Source organism: Anguilla rostrata, chromosome 3 (genome assembly GCF_018555375.3).
Source record: "Anguilla rostrata isolate EN2019 chromosome 3, ASM1855537v3, whole genome shotgun sequence".
Classification (NCBI taxonomy): Eukaryota; Metazoa; Chordata; class Actinopteri; order Anguilliformes; family Anguillidae; genus Anguilla; species Anguilla rostrata.
The window spans coordinates 21,106,724-21,130,251 of NC_057935.1; the positions used below are offsets into that span (position 1 = coordinate 21,106,724).

General features: G+C 41.2%; 2 protein-coding genes across 2 annotated transcripts in view; one reads left to right on the forward strand and one right to left on the reverse strand.

Moving 5' to 3' along the window:
- Nucleotides 1-198: 198 nt before the first annotated feature.
- On the reverse strand, nt 199-8,287 carry acmsd (aminocarboxymuconate semialdehyde decarboxylase). The gene is made up of 10 exons (XM_064326719.1): nt 8,084-8,287; nt 7,000-7,044; nt 4,794-4,890; nt 4,586-4,635; nt 3,936-4,172; nt 3,506-3,599; nt 3,088-3,183; nt 2,572-2,744; nt 2,183-2,281; nt 199-1,963 (listed from the first exon to the last, which is right to left on the reverse strand). Exons 1-10 carry the CDS (start codon nt 8,144-8,146, stop codon nt 1,901-1,903), a joined length of 1,017 nt encoding a protein of 338 aa, XP_064182789.1. The 5' UTR covers nt 8,147-8,287; the 3' UTR covers nt 199-1,900.
- Nucleotides 8,288-9,744: 1,457 nt separating this feature from the next.
- LOC135250443 (transmembrane protein 163a-like) overlaps nt 9,745-23,528 on the forward strand; it is a 49,466-nt gene continuing 35,682 nt past the window's right edge. The window contains exons 1-2 of the mRNA XM_064326721.1: nt 9,745-10,572; nt 15,165-15,284. Coding sequence (XP_064182791.1) covers nt 10,395-10,572; nt 15,165-15,284 — 298 coding nt within the window. The 5' untranslated portion in view covers nt 9,745-10,394. The remainder of the gene's footprint in view (nt 10,573-15,164; nt 15,285-23,528) is intronic.

A 23,528-nucleotide genomic window follows, 5' to 3' on the forward strand; every position in this document is an offset into this window, starting at 1 on the left:
CATACAGTAGGTCATAGTGAAGACGGGAACAAATGTTTGAATGATACAATACTGTTTTCAGTTTATAATTGACTTCAGTGTCCCTCAGGTAGGGGTGGTGGTGGAGTTCATGCAGTTCGTGCTCTACAGTTCAAAGTAACTATGTTTTGATTTATGAAAACATTTGCCTATGTTTGAAACTTGAGTTGACTCTTTGTATAACTAAGTGCCATACAAGCCTGTTATGGCTTGTTAATTGTTTGTTAAACACAGCTTTAAAAAGCAAATTACCTGTTTTTAAACTGCATTATTCTTGATGCCATTGTAAAATGATGACTTTAATGCTTTAATATCTCAACAATAGCAGTGCCAGTGATTATAATGGTAAAAAATCTGGAATTTTATACATCTTCGTTTAATCTCCACCCATTTCCGGTTGTACCCGTGCCCATTTTAGGGTTTTTAATGCAAATACAAATACTTTTTTGCTTGAACAAATACAGATACAAATACAAATAGTAGCATCTTCCTCCACCACTATTATGTATGTGTATGTGCACGTTTATATATAAAAAAAAATAAAAATAAAATACAAATCTTTTTATTCTTCCTGTAAAACCGCATTGTTTATATGGAAGGTGCTATATAAATAATGTGTATTATTATTATTATTATTATTATTATTATTATTATTATTATTATTATTATTATTATTATTCTTACTTGACAGGTTAAACAGTGATATACAACATGCACTGTCTGCGCCTCCAGATGGAACAAATAATGAAAGTGATTTGGTATTAAGGTAGGGACTCACTTAGGACGTGTAAAAGTTGGGCTGTGTGGGCACAGTCGGCTTCTGTGGGCCACAGTAGTTCACCACCAGGGTTGTATTATGTTAAACTAAATATAAACCACAATTAAAAGGATGGAAAAGTAGGCTGCTTTACAGGTGGTACAGAGACATAAGCCATATATAAAGAAGGCAATCAACATTAGAAATTATTACATATGAAAAACGTATGCAAATTTATATATTTCAAAACATGCATTTGAAATTCTACCTGTCCCTGTTCACCAAAAGCCATGTGCTTTATAACTGTATTATGACTGTTTCATGTAAATATGTTTTTTTTAGACTAAATGAGTTTATTCCACTACAAATCTATATTGCTACGCAGTAGGTCTATTGGGCAAGTTTCATGCCTGATTGAAAGATTCTGTGGAAAACCAGGACACCGATGGAGGTGGCCTTCAAGACCAAACTGACTCCACACCAACTGACCCCAGTTTTATGTCAGGAGACTCTGCAGTGGGAAGTGAGAACTTTCAATTGAGATGTTTAAATTCCCCAACTCACTGTGGACATTAGATGTCCCAAAGCATTTATCACATAGAGAAGGGTCATTTCCCCCAGTGACCTGTCTGAACATTAAGTCTGCTTGTCAGCCTACCATTTTAATTAACCCTCACTGAAATAATTTTCTAAAATCATTTGCTCTACAATCCACACCATTCCTGAACTGTGTTGGGTGCAATGGCACAAAATTTTTGATTAATCACCCAGATAGGTGCTATCCATTGGTAGTGGAAGAGGTTAATTTTTACCCTTGGTGCTTGTGAAGTTATGTTATGCAAATGTAAAGCATTTTAAAAACAGTGGGCAAGGGTTAATAAAGGCAATTTGTCTCTATAAAATTGTTTAATAACTGACTATTTCTATGAAAGATAGCATGTTATGTTCTTCAGCAAAGACAAAACATTTATGACAAAATAAACATATTTAAAGCTTTGCTAAAACCATCACAGTCTTTCGTATCCATTTCAGTTATGTGTAAAATTGTTTTCCAGTTTCTAAGCTCATTAAAATCACAAAAAGGCAAAATGGCTCAAACACATAATCCTTCACAAAAGGATGTTGTCACTCAAATTGGCTCCGTTTAAGACCCAGAAATTCCATTGCATTGCCAGCAAGAAGTTTATCCTGAATAAAGACAAAACACAAATAAATGCAAAAAATGCATGTTATACGATTATCTTTATATACTGAATATCTCTACCTTTCAGATTTCCAGCATCCTACTTGAAGCTACATATATTTCCAAACTAATTTTATTGTGTACAGAATTTTATTAATTAAAGTGAAAAGTGTATTTTAAGTGTGTAAAAAGGATAATTATAGACAAATAAAGTTTTAATTTACCTTTAAAGTGCTGTCAAAGTCATCCATCGACTCGATAAGTGCTCCAGGCTGTAGTTCCCCCAGTGGAAATGGATAGTCTGTTCCCAACATAATCTTGTCCTTCACACAGTATAACAACAAGCAAAATATATTATAAATACATTTAAGCAGCTGAATTCCTTATATATTGTCTATTTCCCTGCCTTCGTCTATCCTTACGCAGGTATCACTCTGAATCTGTTATCTGAGAGCTGAGCAACATTTTATGAAAAGGATGTTATCCTGTTAGAAAATTCTAAAATAAAGGGTGGCCATCTTCTGCTCAAAAAAGACTGTTACGTTGTTAATATGGTAAATCAAGGTAAAAAATCTACAGCTCCCAAGATTCGAAGTGAATGAAACTACTGTACCTTCCCAATTACTTTCACCAGTAGCTTGAGAGCGAGTGGGTCATGGACCAGAGAGTCAGTGTAGAAGTTACCCAAGTATTTCCTGGGGTTTATCTTATTGTCCACAGCACAAAGGTCAGGACGGACCTGGAACCCGTGTTCTATCCGTCCCACAGTATACGGAAAGGAACCGCCTGAGACAGATGAGAGATTCTTCTCAAATGCTGCATCATACTACTATTATCATTTGCTTTCTATTTGTTTATTTTTTTGCTACATGTCTGCACAAATAGTATGTATTTTTATGTCTATCTATGCATAGGTATGTAAACAGACATTTACAGATCAATGTGCTTATAAACATGTAGTGTATATATATATAGATATATAGAAGGTGTAAAAAAAACCTGTGTCATACAAGGTACAGGTAATGAGGTGTAATCTGTAACACTTCCCGACAATGTACAGAAAAATCTATGCTTATTGAAAAGTTGTTGATTTTCTTTTGTTCTGTTCTCTCGAGGAAATGTACATTACCTCCATGAGCAAAGCACACTTTCAGCTTTGGGAATTTCTCAAAGACACCCCCAAAGATCATCGAGCAAATAGCTGTTGTAGTCTCTGAAGGCATCCCTGGTAGGACAAAAAATGAGTTTATTCACTTTGTCATTCCCACTGGTTGACTGAACATCTGTTCTCTATTGGCTGGATTAATCTGTTTCCAGTAGTTGAACTTCAGTTTTGATGAGGTAAATGCATATGACTTTGTCTACAGTCATACAGACTGGTGTTAATGTAAGTTACACCTGACTGACACTGGGTTGAGGTCTTTAATCTGCCCTGATGAAGCCCTTCAAGTTCAAGGCCACAGTGTTTTTCGGTGATAAACCATGAAACAAAGAACAGCTGCACTACGCTCTCTGTTCCCCATATTTTTAAATGATGTTGTACTAACCTACCAGCCACGGCAGCCAGTATTTTGCCATCCTCCCATCGGTCTGCATGTCCCACGGATGCACAAACAATGAGCAGTCCAGTTCCTCAGCAGCCTGAGAAGGTTATGAAAAGGTTTATCATCCATATCCATATAAAGGTCTCCCATGGACAAAAGATTCTCCAGTTCACTATCAGCATATACAGGATCGAAATTCTGTTCATCTGTGATCATGGAGCTTTTACACAAATTCTTCTTAAGGATAGTTATTCATCAATTATCTTTTAAATAGGTTAAATAGGACATTATTGGAACATCTGGGTGAAAAACATAACCACTCCTCTACCCTAAAGCCTGCAAGGAAAAATAGCCTTGTCCTAATCCCTCCTTGTTAATCCAGCATGCCTGTAACCAGTGCTGCATGCTATAGGGAGTGGTGTGTTGTCCTCACTGCATAGACTGGGTAGAGGTCGGGGGAGTTCAGGTCCCAGTCGTTGATGTGGGATCCGATCTGCACGCCAGGGAACCCCAGCTCGGTCACGCAGCGTCGCATTTCCTGCGCGGCCAGCTCCGGGGCCTGCATGGGCAGCGTCCCCAGCCCCACGAAGCGCCGGGGGAACCTGCGCACCGTCGCCGCCAGGTCGTCGTTCAGGATGCGACACAGGTCCAGTGTGTCGTTGGGTCTGGCCTTGTCCAACAGAGAGAGGTTCTCAGGCCATTCATGTGCAGATAACCAATCACAGGAGTGAAATTCTTATTCTGACCTCAGCCATAAATTCTCTGTCTCAAAATTACAAAAGCCCTGCTTTTCAGATTCATTAGCACAAGTGCAATCAAAGCCCAGTTTCTGATGTATTCTCGGATTAGCATAGCAGTATATCAACCTTTATTTTACAAATTATGTATTTCACTTGGTTTCAGCATTTTATCTGAGGTTTTCAGGCTGATAGAGAGGTTACAAGTCTCATAAGAGGTTCTGGTCTACCTGTTTGCAATGATCAATCATTGGATGCACATACACACACACACACACACACACGAGCAGCACTTCCACAGAGTTCCAAATCATGGCACAGTGTGTTTTTCCACACTGATACTTACCCAGTAGTTGAACATGACAGGAACTGTGGACAGTGCCTGTACCGTCACACCTAAAACACCAACAAGACCTCATTGATCATCTTTTATCTCCAGCCACAGCTCTGTCTCTGTGCTCACATCCTTCCTTAAATCTCAGCTCTCTAAACTGCCATCATAAAATGCATCATTAGCATGAGATCAGGTGAGAAGAATGTGATAAGCTCGGCACCTGATTCGTCCATTTCTCGAATCCGGACCACAGGGTCCCAGCAGTTTTCTTGGATCACACGAAACACCTTCCCATCCTTTAACATCTGGGCCTCCCCCTTGAAAAACAGGGAGTTTCAGACAGCTGTCGCATGCTTTTTTCACTGTTATGTCTGCACAAAACGTTTTTGGAGCCAAATCAACTTGGATAAAGTTCACTTTTCTTGGACTCATGTAAGCTCTTTTAGAGCAAGTTTGAAGCTGGGCATTATACTGGGCATGTGCTCTGCTCTGTCTCTCACTCACACGCGCACAAACACACACACACACACACACATAAAAGCATACACACAATAACAGAAACTTGCATGCATGCACAAATGTAACTGCACACATGCATGCGAATGTTACACACACACAGACCACACACAAAAAACATCAAAAACATGCAAAAGAGTGCAGCTGTTTGCACAGGTTTGTTTGATCTGAGTACAGTAGGGTCAGTGTCCTGTGTAAAATCAGTTTCTAAAGGAGAAAAGGTCAGGGCTGTGGGCATGGGTCTGCTACTCAGTGACAAGTTCAATGGCCAGGTACAGAAATGGCCTTATTTCTCCAAACGGCTGTCGTGTGTTTTCCTGAGTCACTGGTCACAACTGAAAAAATCACACATGCAGAATGAATTGTGGAAAAGAACAGACAGCAAAAAGCTCGCATGAGCAATACAAGGGGGTAAAGTCCATTTGGTCAGGAGTGACTCTGCTTGTATGAGCAACCAGGCACAGAGCCACACACACCATTCTGCCAGCTCCTGCCCTCTCTTCCTTACTGACGTCCAGTTTCCTCCGGATGTTTTCCTGTGCTGCCCACACATTCACTGCAGGGGGCGCTAAGGGGGTGATTTTTAGCCAGTGTAAATCAGCCAAAGAACAAAGAGGTGATCCAAATTTTAAAAAAGCTATTTCTGTTTCCAAAAGGATCAAAGCACACCACAGCATTAAAGGAACCTAGTACAGCATGTGGTAGGTAGTGAAAAATTGCTGTTTAATGACCAATCTGCTGAGTGTTAATACACAGTGCCCTGCAAATGTATGGCTATAGTAGAGTGAAATTTGTTCTTTTTGCAATATACTTAAGGCATTTGGATTTTCGATTAAAAGATGAATATGAGACAAAAGTACAGACAATCAGCTTTAATTTCAAGGTATTTACATGAGTATATGTTTTACAATTTTACAGAACCAACTGTTTTTGTGTTGAGTCCCCCTATTTTCAGCTGTGTAAAAGTAAGTTAACGGATTGACTTAAAAGTAAACTAAAGCAATAAAAGTCTAATATTTGGTTGCATAGATCTTACATGCAATAACTGGATCAAGTCTTCGACCCATTGACATCACCAATCGTTTGGTATGTATCTTCTTCGGAAATGCCTACCCAGGCCTTAACTGAAGTTACTTTCATTTGATCTTTGTTCAGGGGGCTTTCTACCTGCAATCTCATCTTCAGCAAGTCAAATGCATGCTTTTTTTGTATTTAAATCAGTTGATCGGCTAGCCAGTTCAAAACCTTCCCGCTGATGAATGCTTTGGTTGCACAGGCAGTGCGTTTTATGTCACTGTCTTATTGCAGGATGAAGTGGCAATGAGGTTTGAGGAATGTGTACATAACCAGACAAAATCTGTCTGAACACTTCCAAACTCTGCATCCTGCTGCCATCCTCCATTACATCATCATTAAAGACAAGTGTGCTTTTTTTTCCAGAAGCAGCCATACATGCCCAAGACATGACACTACCTCCTCCATATTTCACAGATGAGAGAAGGGTGCTTTGCATGATAGGCTGTTCCTTTCATTCTCCACACGTTCGGCTTTACATAATTTGGTGAAGGTTTATTTTGGTCTCATTTGTCTGGCCAGATTGAATGATTAACCTAAATAAATAAATAAATAAATAAAAGCTAAGAATAGAGACAAGTAATGTCGTTCATTAGTTAATCACCAAAACATTTCATGTTTCCTTGACTGATTGGTACTTCAGGTTCTAGCCTCAAGACCCAGTCAGGGCACTGTTATTGTAGTGCTTGATCATTGTACATTTTCAGTTGTTTGAATGGGGAAAACTATTCTGCTCTGCACATGTATGCCTGCTAGTCGCATACATAATGTAATGGAAATATGTAGAAATGTCTCACAACACCATATGATTGTCGACATAGGAATAATGTTCTTACTTTGCAATGATGATGCAGCTGAACAAATCCATCATATCCATATCTCTGTGAAATAAAGTTCAATAAAATATTAACAGATTGTTGACTGCAGAAGGAGGGGTCTATGCTACAGCTACTGTCAAATATTTACATTTACAGGCAGGGATTTAGCAGACGACCTTATGCACAGTAACTTACGAGCAAATACAAAGGCTTAGGCAACACGAGAGTTGATCGGTCAAGTCAGTGGTGATACTACCGATAGTAGGGTAGTTAAAACAAGTCAATAGAATTAAGTACCTTTAAACATTAATTTCCCTTTGCCCATTCGTCGATACAGACACATTCCAACTACTGTATGTCCTCGTCTAGGTTGTATGCACCCTCTATTAATATTTAACAAGAAAGCAAGATACAATTTAATAGTGCCGACGTTCGACTTTGAGCTTTATCAAATATTCACTTACATTTTTTTTGTCAGCATAGTGCCTTACGATATATGAATTCATCCAGAATTTAAACAAATCTCTAATGCATTTTTAAGTCTTGTTTCTGATGACGCTGACTATTTTTGACGGTCTTCTGTCGGTGGACACCTGGGAATCAAACTGCCACCTGTTCCATTTATCGATGTGTCAAACATACTTTCTTAAAATGCAAACAATACTTATATTCTACCGAATCGCACGCCCAATTGAAGTTTTGCTGTGAAACGTTGACAGTACAAATCTCAGACTCAGAGTACCTGGACTCACGACACAGATATAAGAACAAATGAACCGTACTACATTTTATTTGCCATTTGAAAGTTAGTTCAGAAAATTGTGACCGGGGTGTCATAAAGTGTCATTAAGCAGATAACATGAACAGGCTTAATGTGCTGAATGGGCTGTTCTGATTATAAAATGCTAGTGTATGCAGTCGTGTGACAAATGTCCCTACAGTAATCTGAAACCATTGTTTTCCCATTTTCGATTTCTTATCATTTTACACGTTTCTCAAGTACAGAATTGTATATCAGTGTACCGGATATTCGATGTGACTCTATCATCGCACATGCAATCGCCCATGTCAAGTAGCACCATTGCGTTTTTTAGTGTCTTACCTCTTTAAGATTGGGCCATTCCTTGGGTAAAATATGACTATGAATATCAACCTTCATTATCATTCATTCACTTGTTTCAGTAAAGTTAATGGTTCTGTGCAACTAAATAAGACAGTTTGCGGTGGATACAGCGGGTTTGGTCTGCGGGCCAGTCACAGGTAAACACAGCCATGAGATCCTTTCCTCTCTCCTCCCATCGAACGCCCCCAGATTAAACCAATGAAAACAGGCAGGCAGTGGAATTCTTAACAATTCGCAAGTGATGTACATTTTTATTTTGCGATATTTTCAGCGTTATTCGCCTAAAACATCAAAAGACTATGGGGTCTTTAACGACCACATAAGTCAGAACCTTAGTTAAATACCTCATCCAAAGGAGAGCACCTTTTGCAGCAATATTCTGAAACCATCTGATGGTGCTGAAACATTTGATTTCCACTCGGTACAGACTCCTGAGGGAAGACTGCCTCCAACTGGCCAAGCAACATCTGCCTCTGCTGCACTGGGCTCTACTCAGTTCTTGTGATTACAAGCAAAACTAGATAGTGTGTGGGTGCCCACTTTCTAGTGATAATGATGATGATGACAGACCGAATGATAATAAAGTCTAATACAAGAAAAAAACAGCATCCACTTTGTGAATGGCAGATCAAAAGCGAAGGGTTGTGATCGTCAACAAACCACAAATAGTCATAAAAATGTTTTAAAAATGAAATAACTGGATCATGAATCCCCATAATAAAAGAAAGCAAACTTTGATTTTACTACCGTCAGCAGCCTACCATCGTTCGTTCCTTTTTGTCGCCCACTTGTGGCTATATGACGTTATGTTTCCTACTTGACAGAACGGTTGGAGACACCATGTGGTTAATGTTCTGCACACTAAAATACTCCAACACTAAAAATGTGTCTGTTAAACATCTTACGTATAATTATAATTCAAATGCGCAATGTCCATGCCCAAAATCACAGATATACCATAACTGCTAAAAACCGTCTAGGCTACGTCATACGAATAATCTAACTATCCTATTCTGTAACCTACAATGAATGTCAGATATATTCTTGGACGAACAAAACACATTCTCAATAAGCTATGAAAAGTGCAAGGGTGGGTAGCCATGTTCTCAAAGAAAACCTGCAAAAATTAGATATAGCTACAACATTGAATAAGTATCAAGCCTAAATGGAAATCATTTGGTGAAACATTTTGTAGACAGTTAAATTCTATTACATAAACTCTAATATTAGTTAAAAGTAGTAGCCTAACATATCGCCTATGCAGTTCAACATCACATATGAACACAACGGTGCTTGACAGAACGATATATGGGCATTTCACCGTACCCTTGCTGCAATGAGTCACTTGGTCAAGTCACTTGGGATGTTTCAAGCGTGTTGTCAAAGATAAGATCTACGTGCTTTTACAGCAGTACACCACGCTAAGGGCAATACATATCTGACACATTGTCTTTCACTGACACGTTTAGTTCTGTTTCTATCGCCAATTTCTTTCCGAGATCATGTCTACTGAAAACGGTAACCTATAAGTGGTATGTTTTATTTGTTTGAGCTATTTTTGTTTATTTTATATTTTCATTGGCAACTAACGTGCACTAACATAATGGAACTTCCTAAAGCCCCAATTATCTGAATAAACAAAGGCATGCACAGTGCCAAAAATAAATTTTCGCTTAATCTTTCGGATATATCCATTCGTAGGCTAGATAAAGCTTTTGCATCAGCCTTCACATTACATGAAGCGCACGGGATATTTGCAGCCAAAGTGACTCATATCTAGATCAATTAGTAGCCTAGAATGTTTATTTCCGCTAGATTATTCAGTGCTGCTGCTATACACGATTGACGTTGCCGATAGTTTAGTCGTGTGCTGTGCCACCCAGAGAGGGAGAGTTGCATATGCGTCGCACCAAAGAGAATCACCCAGAGCAGACCCGCCGCCGTCAAAAGTCTCGCCAGTCTCTCACAGCCTTGCGCCTTACAGGGGTATGTGCACGGAATCCGCGCAACCTCAAAGCGTCTGTTTAACGAACCTGGATTTCAATTAGAACCTGCTTGCTGCAGCCTCCGAATTCTAGTTAGAGAGTTCCTGTCGGAAAGAGGGTGGGAGGCCGGGGGTTCGTTGCTGATGCAGTGAAGATTGCGTTTATCTCGTATTATCTGCTAGCACAGTTCATATCTTTGTGCTAACACAACGCTGGGGGCATCTGTGCGCTGGATGACTCTAGCCTGCTTCGCGCTTCCGTGTGACATAATTCGAGTGCCTAATTTGAATTGAAACTTGAGAAGGATGATCGACTCTCCAGCTCCCGACCCCTGTCCGGTCCCAGACCCCACTGTGGTGGATCCCTCGGCTCGCAACGGACAGTGTGTCTCTCCAAATGAACATCCACCCAAAACGGATAACCAAGGAGACCCCTTCACCATGGACCAGGAGATGAAAATAAGCGACAGCGTCGAGGGCCAAGGTAACATAAAGACTTTATAATTAATCAATTGCAGTGGCAGCTATTACGTTCATATGTATCGGTTTCCACGTGTACACAAGAATATAGGCTATTTATAGAACCAGCCAATAATTAAGGCAAATGTAATTAATTTATTGTGATATATATGAAATGTATAATGAATAAGCACAGAAAGTAGACGGTAGTTTGCCAACACAGTTTAGCTCTGAATTAGAGGCACAAAAGTAGACTATATTTCAAATATGAAGTGTTTTCTGCTTTTCATTTTCTATTTGAGATGTTGCTTTTAACCGGTGATGCTTTTAAACAGATCTGAAGTTACATGCTGTGTTGTGATCACTGATATTTCAATATCACATTTAAAACGGACTTGAAAAAGATGTGTGCGTCTGTCATAGCATACAGGCTGAGCATGCCCAAATTCTGCAGCCGGGGCACCGTATGCTGCAGAACCTGCAATCACAGGTTAAGAAAATCCCCATAATTTGCTGTCTAGTGGTCCTTATTGTCACTTTTCACTTTGTACGATCAAAACAAATCAGTTTCCTCTGTTCTATTAAAGATGAGTCCTTGCAGATATACCCCCCTTTAATATATATATATATATATATATATATATATATATATATATATTTATATATATTTTTTTTTTTTTTTTTTTTTTTGGGTAGTCTCTTACTTCAGCCCAGAGACGCAACATGAACAGTAGGCTATAGGGGTTGGGTCAATGAGCTAACAACATAGTGTTTATATGGCCCATTGCTTTGTGAAACACGCGCATTTCCCCCACACGCGTCTACTGCGATACATTTAAAACAAGCTGCTGAGCCTGAAACCCTTCCTTCGTCTTGCCCCTATGTCCAAACGGGTCTGGCTTACTGCTAGAAAACAGCTGATGGGACTGGAGCGCGCCGACCACTCCCCTCGACGAGTGTGTGCTTGTGTTCTTGCGCGAGTGCGTGCGTGAGTGAGTGAGTGCGCGAGTTTGGAAGTTCTTGCTGTGGCTGGTTAGAGAAAACCTGACTGGTCCCCAACTGTGTGAGATTCTGCAATACTTCGTTTTTGACCTGCAGTAATTTTAACGGCAGGGCTAAACCAGTTATGCAACTACTACTACTATTACTACTATTACTACTACTACTACTACTACTACTACTACTAATAATAATAATAATAATAATAATAATAATAATAATAATAATAATAATTGTATAAAATAAAACTTTTCAAAATAATTACCGACGATAACACGTTTGATAGACAGGCACTGTGTTGATTTCCCGAGGAAACAAAGCAGTTCTCCAGGAGGTAGGGTCACAAAACCATTAAAAAAAAAACTAATGATGTCCAGGTCTTTGGAGGATTGACATATAGCTAACCAGGCAGTTAAGGAGGGAGGATTTCAAGGATGAGTTCTTTAAGTAGTACCTTTGTCACACTCCAACCATCTCACTTTCTGCCCAAGATAAAAGACTTTTGCAGTCTTTCAAATCCCTGCAGAATAACTTCAATATGCCTATGAATTCTGAACAGGCATTACAAGTAATGAGGGCTGAGCCACAGATTGGATGACCCGTATTGCTAGGACTGCATTTGGCTGATGCCACATATGCACGGAGGTGTAATGATTGCCCTTCTCTCACTGAAGCTCTCCTCCACTGCCAGTGTTTAATAGGCTAAGACTAATTGGTGGATATTTTCAATCTTAATTTTGGATACCTTTCATCTTTTGCAATTTTATTTGCACTCTGCTAGCCAAAGTATTACATTATCACTGCGTATCACCTGAAAGCACCCCCACATGATCAATTTTTATGTCTAGTCAAAAGTAAATCAAAGTCTAAATTGGAATCTAATTTAACTGGATTGTTCTCTCCATAGAAAGAGAAAGGGATAGCATGTTTTGGGTATGTGTGTGTGTGTGAGAGAGAGTTGGAGAGAGAGAAATTTATAAATTGTGCTTATATTCTGCATTATTTTTTAGTGGAAGGCTAATTAACTTGAAACTGTATGTTTAGTTAGTTTTTTTGTTTGTTGAGAAATTACACAGACATGCATAACATATCACTCTTGTCCTCCAAAAATGTCACCACAGCTTCATAAACAAGATTTATTATTGTGAATTTTTGTATTTTTGAATATATATTATTTTTAATTAAAAAAAGAATTTTTTTGTTGAAATCAAACTGAAGGACATGCTCAAACCATATGGATGAGGACAGAAACACAAAAAAGTTGTATGTTTTGAATAAAGGGGACAAAGCACCAGACGTAGAAGTATAATCTTCTGAAATCAAAGAAATTAGATTCAAATCTAAATTCAAATGTAAAGCAGGGAGTTACACCTATATGTTAAAGTGAATGGGTATTTTTTTAAACTATTATAAATGTGTTATACAAGAATGAAAGCATAAAAATGACCCAGAGTGGTCTCAGGCATGCTGAGAGATTTAACAAGTTCACGAGACTACAAAGTTCCAAAGGACTTCACAAGCTTGAAGGCAGAGCAAAGTCTGCCATGTTGTATCTCGTAAGGGACATACACATCTTAAAAGATCTGAAGACTTAACTGAAGACCTTGTGCATTAGCCTAATTTAATATGTGAACATTTTACTGGACCATGAGAAAAACAAAATGTCTTGAACCAGTCAACAACTGAATATTCTGCCATATGGAGAGAACATGATCAGATGTCCACTCACCTGCTTCCATATTTCCAATAAATTACTGATGGCAGAACCCCATGGGAGGATATTTCCAGCTATATTCCATATTAAAGTATATCTTTAATCCTTGCATTTGCTAGGGTTTGTGCTAAGAGATGGCAGGCAGCCCGAGTGGTCAGATCTAACTGTATTCTCATGGATCGTAACTGAAATAAACTGTGAAAAGAGGCCATGTTGGGCCTCCAGACAACTTAGAATGGTGCACAGTTGAAAAAAATGAATTGTTCATCCACGTAAATTCTCTATAATTTGCGCGGATTTCATTAGAGAATTTTGGAGGAACAAAAAAGAAACTGAACGTGCAGGAGGATGTTTACATTGTATTACAGAGGTAATATTCAAAGGTGGCCATTTAGCGAAATCCTTCCTGATATGGTCAAGCAATGAAGTTAGTTGTGATGAAAGTAGTCTGGTCAAATGCTAATTTCATACAAGTACTAATTCCCCTTAATTTTAATTCACAAAGTCAGAACATTTTATCAGAATTGGGAGAGTAACCAAAGCCAGAGAGATTTATAGGCATTAACACAAACTTTGACAAACTGGTTTTATACCATGAAACAGGCACATTTTGAAAACTATTGTATCACTGGAGAAACTGACCGGAGAAAGGACACATAAAGAAGGATGCCATCTGCATGCAGTGAAATCTATGTGTTGCCAGAGTCCTCAGTTTGGCCTGGTTTAATAATCTGTTCCTTGTACCAAATTAAAATGATTTCCTACATTCATCCCAGTTTTTACATTCAGAAAGACACACAATCACAACGGCTTTAGGATAGATACAGGAGTTGTGCTAACAACCCTCATTCCTCATAGATATGTTGATAGAGAGAGATGTGACTGTGAGTCACATATCTGGATGCTTTCCTCTGATGTCATGGGATCGGTGGGTTAGGGAAAGTGCCTTCACCCCTGACCCATGACACAGAACATGCGAGAGTGTCATAGTACAGAGACAGAACTTGCACTCCAGAAAGATGTACTCAGCCACACTGGTCAGTGTTAGCAGGACAGCAGAACAGTAGAGCCTCCACCATTTACATTTCAGGCATTTAGCTAACTCTTATCCAGAGCGACTTACAATTAGTGCATGAAGAAAAGGCTTCCGTTCCTCTAGTAACCTGTGGGCCTGATCTGAGATCAGCATCAGAGAGAGGAGGGGATGGATACAGGCTTTTCAGTGTGAGCTCAAGTAGGGGGTTGGGGCTTAGCAGACTTAGCAGTCATAAAATTGAACATTTGCGGTCACTCACATGACAGAACCTCCAGTTACATGAGGGCAGTGTCCCATCCCTAATCAAGGGGTGGGATGGAGAGTAGAAAAGAGACATTGTGCAAGCAGTCTGTCCCTTGCACTGATCCACTGGTGATGTCACCACACTGGTTGAAGAGCCGCGTATATAAACGGCTAAGCCCTTCAGAGTTTTAGCCATGTGTGGGGAGCTGCAATGGAGGCTAAGCTCTGTTCAATGGAAGTCTACGTGCTGGGTGATGACCCAAACGAGAATGCGGTACGTCTGATATGCTGTAAGTCTCGTCCTTTGCGCACTCCCAGCCCACAACAGCACTAGTGCAGAGCTCTGGCGTTTCATTAGTTAGCCTCTGTGCGTCCTGACAGGACGTGATTGACAAATAAGCTTAAACTTGTTCTTGTTTTCTGTACTATGCGGCTCACAGAGCGTAGTTTATCCCCTGGCTGCGGCTCTCAGATATTTCAGGTTCATTGTCATGCAGTGAACGTCCGGGTCGTATTCAGCCCTGTTTCGGCCCAAGGAGTGGTGATTGATGTGAAATGCGGCGATGCTGGGGCTCGCGCCGCGCGCCGCGGCTAGCATTAACTGCATTCTTATGACTTTTGGCAGGTCTCCTGGAGAGCAGCATGCGCCTGAAACCTCACGAGGCGCAGAACTATCGCAAGAAGGCGCTGTGGGTGTCGTGGGTCTCCATCGTGGCGACGCTCATCCTGGCGGTGGCCGCTTTCAGTGAGTACCCTGCGCCACCGCTGCCCTGAGGGACGTGCGTCGCAAAGCGCAACGGGAATCACAGCCTCTATTCAATAACGCCATGGTGCGTTTTGTCTGTGGGAAATGAAGTAGTTTAAGCAGCTTGGCCTTTGGTTTCCATTTCAGGTTTAATTACGGCAGAACTCATGGATAGAACTCTGTGAGTCCTCAGGTTGTTAAATTTAACAAAAGAAAATTGTGTGAAAAAATTGTTTCCCATAGAGAGGAGAGCTTTTTTTGTTTAGTGGTTAGATTCAATTGAGGCCCCGGCCTCTTTGGCTTTGACACATGTAAAATAGGTAGCTTTGCCAAAAATGCTAATCAGCCACCTGCTTCTTCATTTATTTCTTAGCGTCCTTGTAAAATGATTCCTAATAGTTCAGCTTTTCTCATTTATGCTTCTTAGAAGTGTCTCCATAGCAAAACTGGGCATAAGCTCTTCATAGTCCCATTATTAAAGGGAAGGACAGGTTTTAAAGTATAAAAAGGAGCTGAAGTTAAAGAAATGAATGTGTTTAGTCAGCCACTCAAGTAATTTCATATTCTTGTGGAACTACAGTGGGAATTTTATGGGTAGGATGTCTTATATGGTGAATACTTTAACATAAAAAGTTATCTGAATAGATTTCTTAGGTTTAGCATTACGGAAACAGGAAAATGTTTCCATTCGTCCAAACTAGGATTAGAGTGTCCAGGAAATGGTTCTTCTCAACCAATTGTTCTCTGACCTCCAGAGCTGGTGCTCTGAATGTTTTTAGAAGGCTCCCATGGTTCTGATGACTCTCTGGTCTTGGTTGTGAGGCAGGGAGAGAGAGAGAGGAAAAGCAAAACAAAGGTCTCTGCTTTGCCAGCTGTCTGATATGAGACCCACATCAATGCCTTCAGATGCATGGCATTAACATGAAGTCTTCTGTGATTCACACAGGCACAAGGCAGACTGCTCAAATTTACTTTGGATTGAACAGCATTAGTTTGTCTTTCAGAGAAATAACACATATTCCCTGTGGCAAGCCAATCAAATGTGTCAAACTGGTGACTTGGAGCCAGACGGACAAGCACTCTATTTCTGCTAGGTATAACAGATATATTCTTAAATCTATCCCCATTTCTAAGGTACTGTATCTCAGTTGCTCTGCCAAGACATGCCACAAAACTTTGTCTCTGTCTCTCTTTTCTACTTTGAAAGAGAGTGGATGTTTTCTGGTGGTTGTAATGATTGTGGGATTGGGGTCTCCAGAGATGCAAAGCGGTGTCATTTCCACAAAATATTGAAAGGTTTCTCTTCCCTCAGGGATGGTGGAAGGGGGGGAGGGGGGAACTCAAGGGTACAAAGGACGCAGAGGACAGTTATGGGAGGCTGAAATATTGGATCAGGCTCAAATCAAACGCATATTCAGTCATCACCTCAGTGGCCTGCCCCCAGAATCCCCATTGCGACCCCCCTGCGGCCTCTGGGGGCCTCTGGGAGCTTTGAAGCTCACTGCATTGAGCTGATGGCACTGGCTGTATTGACTCTCTGAATGGCAAACACAATGTATTCAGACCTTTCTTGCGCATTCATCCAGGGTTTTATGTCCATGTGATGCACATGGAAATAAAAGCATCACTCTACCCTTACTTCCGCCCATTTAAAATGGCCCTTTATAAAACAGCAGGTAACGCTGTAGCTGTGGGTTGGGTATGCGTTTTCTCCCTCAGAAATAAGTACTTTCAACCAGCAATACTATCAACCGAAGTTATGAATAGAAATATGTGTATTCAAAGTAGGGAGGTTAACAGTTAATCGATGAACTGTTAATAGTTAACAAGAACGTTGATTGATTAATTTTATTGATTAAATGGTTAAATTTCAATAAACCATTTCAATGAATAACCTAACGTTGGCGATTAGATGTTACATTAGCAAGACATATCTCCGTCGTTAGACATAAATCCCCTTGACTGGTGGAAAGTTCACGGTTCCCTTGCCATCGGTGCCAGCTGCCGGTCTCACCTTCAGAAGAAACCAGACTGACCCCACAACATACAGATACGCTCATAGTCTTTAACTAAAATTCTCAGATATTAAGTTGGGTAATTGTGTATAGGCTGTGTTGTTCAGTTTACGGCTATTTGTTAAAGCCTTCAGGAATATAGCCTATTAGCGGTCATTTGTTGGGGGTTTCCTGGCACTTAATTTTATTTTATGCCTTTACTTACCTTTTTGTTTGCTACACATCAGAAGACCTACTACCTACTACAAAGTGGGGAACTTTCTACTATTTTGTTGAATGCATAGCCTACCACTTAGACTACAGAATACGATTTACAGTATTGAATCGATCAATGCGTTCTTTTTATTATAAGACTGCGTTAGTGTTGTCAAACAGGGAAAAAAAGACTAAAGCGGTTCATTTGTGTTTTTTTTTTACAAAGCATTAATAAGCAATACCTTTTGTCACCATTGCAGAGGCAGTTCAGCCAGCCTGTAATAAAAATGTCAGTGGTCAGTGTAAACACAAAACAGAGAAAAACAGCAGAAGTGCAGAAAGCCTGGGTGTGTATAAGTTTGCGTTTGGTGCAAACAGTGGGAGTCTGAATGTAGAAAGTAGAAAAAAAAGGCTCTTTCAAAGCAAGATATGCTCTCCTGACACAAGGTGTTCATCTCCGGGAGCTCGGCCCAATTCTCTTCAGTCATACGATACAAACACAGCCGCTTTCATAGGAAATCTCATTTGGAGAAAAAGACTATTTTCCTCCAGCTTTTTAGCCAAAACACAGCTGTCGGTTGATTGTGTTTCAGACGGCAGAGTTCACTGCCAAGCAAGCTGGTGAAATGGCTGCAGATGTAATTTTCTCAAGATTTTCTTTACTGCACTCACCAACAGAGTGGGGCGGGGCAGTCGCGACTCTCCTGAATTACAACATGGCCGTCTCTGTTTGGGAAGGCTGCCTGGTTCACAGCCTAAAGCTCCACTGGTCGTGTTTATGTCTGATAGATCCCTCTTCTTTAAGCTCTGTGTGCACCTGCTCGTTCGCCTTCACAAGGTCCCACTCTGCCGTTGACACCTTCCGCAGAACGTGCTCACCATCTCAATCGGGAAAATGGCCTCTACCTTCAAATGTCACCGGTCGGCCTTGATTGGTATGTCGGCATAGGTTGCCAGTTGGCTACTGCGGTGCTGTAAAGCCGGCATGCACCACACCTGTGTGACGTACAGAGAGATGCAGGTGTTACGGCTGGTGGAATGAGCTGCTCAGAGGCGTGCGTACCTGTTGTCTTTTAGCAGCCTCAGTCGTCTTTCTACGTTTTATGGAAATGCCAAGTCTCCATTTGACCACGATAGCATTTTCCTGATTCATTGCTATTTCTTCAAGAATGTGATCTGCTGTGATTGTGCCTACCAGCTTCATGTGTGCATAAATTTCAAATAACTGTGTTCAGATGCCTTTTGGCTCTCGGTTTTGGATATTATACTGTTTGGACTGAATTTACAATAAACGCATTTATGTTTTTAATTAGATGTGTCACAGCATATCACAGTTGGGGCAAAGCTTTAGTGGAATATGTGGGCCCTCTGGCTGTCTGGCTGCCATTTTCAGATGAAGTAATAAATCAGTGGTAAACAGAGCAAGATGAAGAACGCCATTCTGGCTCAATGAAAAAGGGGCGAACGTTCCAAAATGAGATTAAAAATACTGGATAAACAGTGATACCAGTGAAATGGGTCATTTAGGCTGGGGAAAAACCAAATTGCACAAAGTAAGCTAATCCTTAATAACTTTGGCTACCAGGGCTACCTTCATCATGTGTTCAATGACCAACACTTGTGCTGTAGTAACCTTACTAAAACACCCTACGGGTCATTTTCAGGGAGGCGTCGGAATGAAATAGAGATATTGGTAATATCATACCCTTCTCTGTAAAGGGCACGACAGATTGTGACGATGTTCAGATGTATCACGCGTGCTGATAGACGAAGCAAGCTTTCGGTTTTCAAACACCAGGCTAATTTACATGCAGGCTGATTAAAATGCAGTGCTGCAGGACGCTGTGAGATTTGATGCTGGCATTTGTCAGTGCTCCCGTTAGCACTGCTGTGAGTACACTGTAGCCTAGCCTTCTGGGGACCGCCACTGTCTTCAGATAAAAGCTAAGGAAAAAAAGGATCATCCAGTCAATACTGCTGATGTGTCCTGGGGATGAGGATTTCTGTGGCTGCCTGTTCGGCTGCGTTCTGTGAACGAGGAACGTGTTATGTCCCCCGGTAATGAGTTCATGCAGGGATACTTGTAGATACGCGACTCAGATTTTTTTCAGACACATTTTTTTTGTTTCCACCCTGTGACTTTCTGTGTTTCCCGCCAGCCATTCAATAGGCTCCCATTAGGACATACGAACTGAGAAATGAGTCAGGGACGTTTGAAGCATAGAAGCTTAGAAATCTAGACTGGAGAGCGCGGTTGATATAGACAGACATTCGATTCGTATGAGGCCTCCGTGCACTGACTCCGTATTAGCGTGACGGCAACATGCCTTCACTTTCAATCCCGAGTATCGACAATCTGATCTGAAACCCTCTCGAAAACTTCCTTTCGAAAAAATAGCTGTAATAACGAACGGTGGGCCAGCCGCTCCGTTTCCCGGAAACGTATCCCTGCGTTTATTTCTCCCGCTGGATCCCTGATAAAGCGCTGCTCCACTGTGTTATTGAATATGAAATGCGCTGCGGGGTGGGCTGATGGGCCTCCGGGAGGCCCGCTGAAATGGAGTTATGTGACAGAGGGCCCCGGAGTTGCCGTCCGGGGCCTACCTGAACGGCTGCTCGAAGCTACTTAGCCTCCGATGGACGGCATGAATATTACAGTTTGGGTTATAAATAGAAGGGCTGGATCCAGGCTGCCTAACAACTCGGAGAGAGTATACATCATCCTGAAAGGCCCGTTGGCCACTGCAACATTCATTTGTTCGTCTGGATTATTTATTTATCTGCCGTCATTTATGCGAGTTTGTAATTACTGCTAAATGTCACACAGCAAAGAATTATGGGTAAGAACTCTCAGGCATACATTTTATTTGAGTTTGATGCTTTTTTCTCCACTTTGATGCTCTTTGTTTTGCTACAAATGTACAATTAATAAATTGGCAATTACAGTAAACTAACAAACAAATCATTTGTCCCTGCAAAATGGTGTACTTCTAGCGTACTGTACATAAGGATAACTGCTAATCAAAGTGGAATGCGTTTCAGGCTGTGGGAGATCTAATTATTACAGAAAAGATTTGATATGGAAAACGTACACAGATGTATTCAGAATAACAGAACTGAGAGCTCTGCAAAAATGCTAAGGCCAATGAAAATCCATGCGTTCTTCTTTTTGCTGTTAAGGTTTCCTTACCATAAATAAAAGTGTGCACTTTTCCTTATAAAAAGATTGCTGTAATACTATTGAGCAATGTATTATAGTCTGTTCTTGTGTGTGTATAAACATACCTATATCAGGAGAGGAAACACTGTTGGAAGTAGTATATATATATTTGATATTTATATTTAGCATTTAACTTGGAAACATGGCAGATATAGAGATAACGTAAACTATGCCGTAGGTGCGGGAACAGAAATGGTTGTGAACAGAAGACGGAAATTAAATTCTGCACATTGCTCATCACCCCCCCCCCCCCCAGATTTTCATTAACACATGCATTGAAAACACTTCCACACACCAAAAATTGTCGTCAAGACAGCTAGGAACCCAGAGTGATAGGTGAGGCAGCAGGCAGATACACGCTCCTGAATCTGGGCCTGTGATTGGGCAGACTACTTCTTTCTTTCAGTATAGATGCCGTCCACTTTTTTTGGTCCCTATGATAGAACAGAGCTGTGTTCCAAAGACATGCAGGTTAGTCTACTTTGGGGGGGCATTCACAGGACATTGCTGCAAAAGAGCATGCATGCTCAGTCAACCTAGCCTGTATAAATAAAAGCTAATGAATAAATAAATGTGTTGAGTATTCTTGCTTTTGGCTCACACAGATGTAATAGTTTATTGGTTGCTGAGTAGCATGCATGTAAATGTTTCTTAATTTTCTTAATGCACTCTATTGTACTTGGTCAGGCTACTATTACAATTCAGTAGACCTGGGGTGGCAGAGAAAATTGTGTCTTATGCATTTCTGTATTAGTTGCAGATACAGTATTCTTCAAAGATGACTCTTTGAGAAAGTGGACTGGCTTGATGTTCCCTTTGGGATGACCGGGCCGCTCACTGTCTCTCGCCAGAGCGGAAATGCATCCATCAGGCTGACAATACCCAATCCCGGTTTCCCCGCACAACGGCTTTTGATTATGAGAGCTACAGTAATAAAGGGTCGGATGAAGAGGCTATTTGTTTTCAGCGGGTGCTAATGACTTCGAAATCACCTCCTTCCTTGCTACTGCATGACTCATTGTCTGCTGCTGTGATGTCAGAGACAAAAAAACAAAGCTGGACTTTACGCGAGCCCTGATCGAAGCATGAAGCGTTGTCTCATCTGCAGTGAGCGCTGTCATGTGAGGTAGAGCTGCAGGCACATTTGCGATTTTTGGAGAATGGATACGCCGTTGAGGGAGATTTCGCCCGCAGGAGTGTTGGGGTCGTAAGTTAGGCCGTTTCCCCGGTGCGGTGTCTTTCGCCAACCTTTATTTCAAATCTGGAACGGTGGCACCTTAGCCACTGTGTTGGGAACTGTTAAACCTGATTCTCAGAGGCCTGCTGTTTGGCTGCTTGGCTCTCACCCTGACTGGGGATATATCAAGGAGCTGGATATTACTGCACCAGATGGATGATGGCCATTTTTTCAAATGCATTTTTTCCCTGCCTTGGAATTATTCAGAGCACGGTGGCTGTCTTTGTGATGGAGGAAAGTGTGCTACAGGGAACAGCTACACTGCAGAGATAGTCCAGGTGTGGATTAATAAACACCTACAAACACACACGCACACACAGATTTGTGATTAATAAACACACACACACACAATTTAATATACTCATACACACACACAGATATGTGAATGAACACTCACATACATACACACACATACACACACGTGAATTAATACTCACACATTCATCATCGGAGATCACTTGAGTCGAGCATAGCGTCTTTCATAGAGTTGTCTAATTGTGGGTCTTTGGGTGGTGGTAGAATGCGATCCGGGACACACATATTTTTCTGCAGTGTGAGCAGGGGTTAATGATGGTGGTGTTGGTTGGAGGTTGGGCCTTTGTGGTGATCACACTCTCCTTTCTCAGCTGCCGCTTGTCCTCTGGGGCTTGGCGGAGATCCTGTTCATGCAGAGCAGCTCCTTTTTGAACAGATTTCCTCCAGGCATGTCTGCTGAGTGCAGAGTCTTCCCAGTTGTTGGATGGGATGTTGAATTTCTTCAGATTTCCTTTGCCCACAGGGGCTCGCTGACCTTGGAAGGTACTTGTCCCAGTACTTTGCCTGTAGTCAGCAGGAGGGAGATGCCCCTGTAGTTTCCACAAACTGCCTTGTCTTCTTTTTTTATCATAGTTATGATCAGAGCATTGCTGAACTCTGAGAGCAGTTCTTCCTTCTCCCAGATCTTCAGAAGCAAGGCATGAATGTGATGCAGTACCTCTGATCTGCCTCCCTTTCGGATTTCTGCTGCGATCCTGTCTGGTCCTGCAGCCTTGTTGTTTCTTCGGCTCCCGATGGCATCTCTTACTTTGGTCACACTGGGAGGTATCCTCATTCATTCTCTCAGTGGTCTCTGGGGTAATTAGCTTATGACCTCGAGATCAACAGTGCTGCTTCGATTGAGGAGCTCTGGGCAATGTTTGAAATGCTCTCTATCTGGTGGTGATTGCCTGGTCTTTCAGCGACTCTTGGCCACACTTCAAACACAGGGGGTTTTGGCCCCGGTAGGTTGGACCATGCACTGCCTTGGTGGCACCCTGACAGCCTCTGGATTTCCAGGATGATGGACATATTTGAGTGGAGAAGGCGATGATCTTTCCAGCAGTCGCCTGCATCAATCATGGCCTTTGTGACATTCACGTCACAATGATCCGCGGCTCGAATAATAACATAATCGATGAGATGCCACTGTTAGGTCTGGGGTGAAAGCAAGGATGCCTTCAGTGTATTTTTATGGTGGAAGAGAGTGTTAGTGATGGTGAGATCATATTCAGCACATTTTATGCAAATGACTCCATTGGAGTTGATCTTGCCAATACTGT

Coding starts and splice junctions, on each gene's coding strand:
- acmsd (XM_064326719.1), bottom strand. CDS start 8,146: ATGATAATGAAGGTTGATATTCATAGTCATATTTTACCCAAGGAATGG. Junction 4,891..6,999: donor AGCTGCATCATCATTGCAAA/GTAAGAACATTA, acceptor CTGTTTTTCAAG/GGGGAGGCCCAGATGTTAAA. Junction 1,964..2,182: donor ACTTTGACAGCACTTTAAAG/GTAAATTAAAAC, acceptor GTCTTTATTCAG/GATAAACTTCTTGCTGGCAA.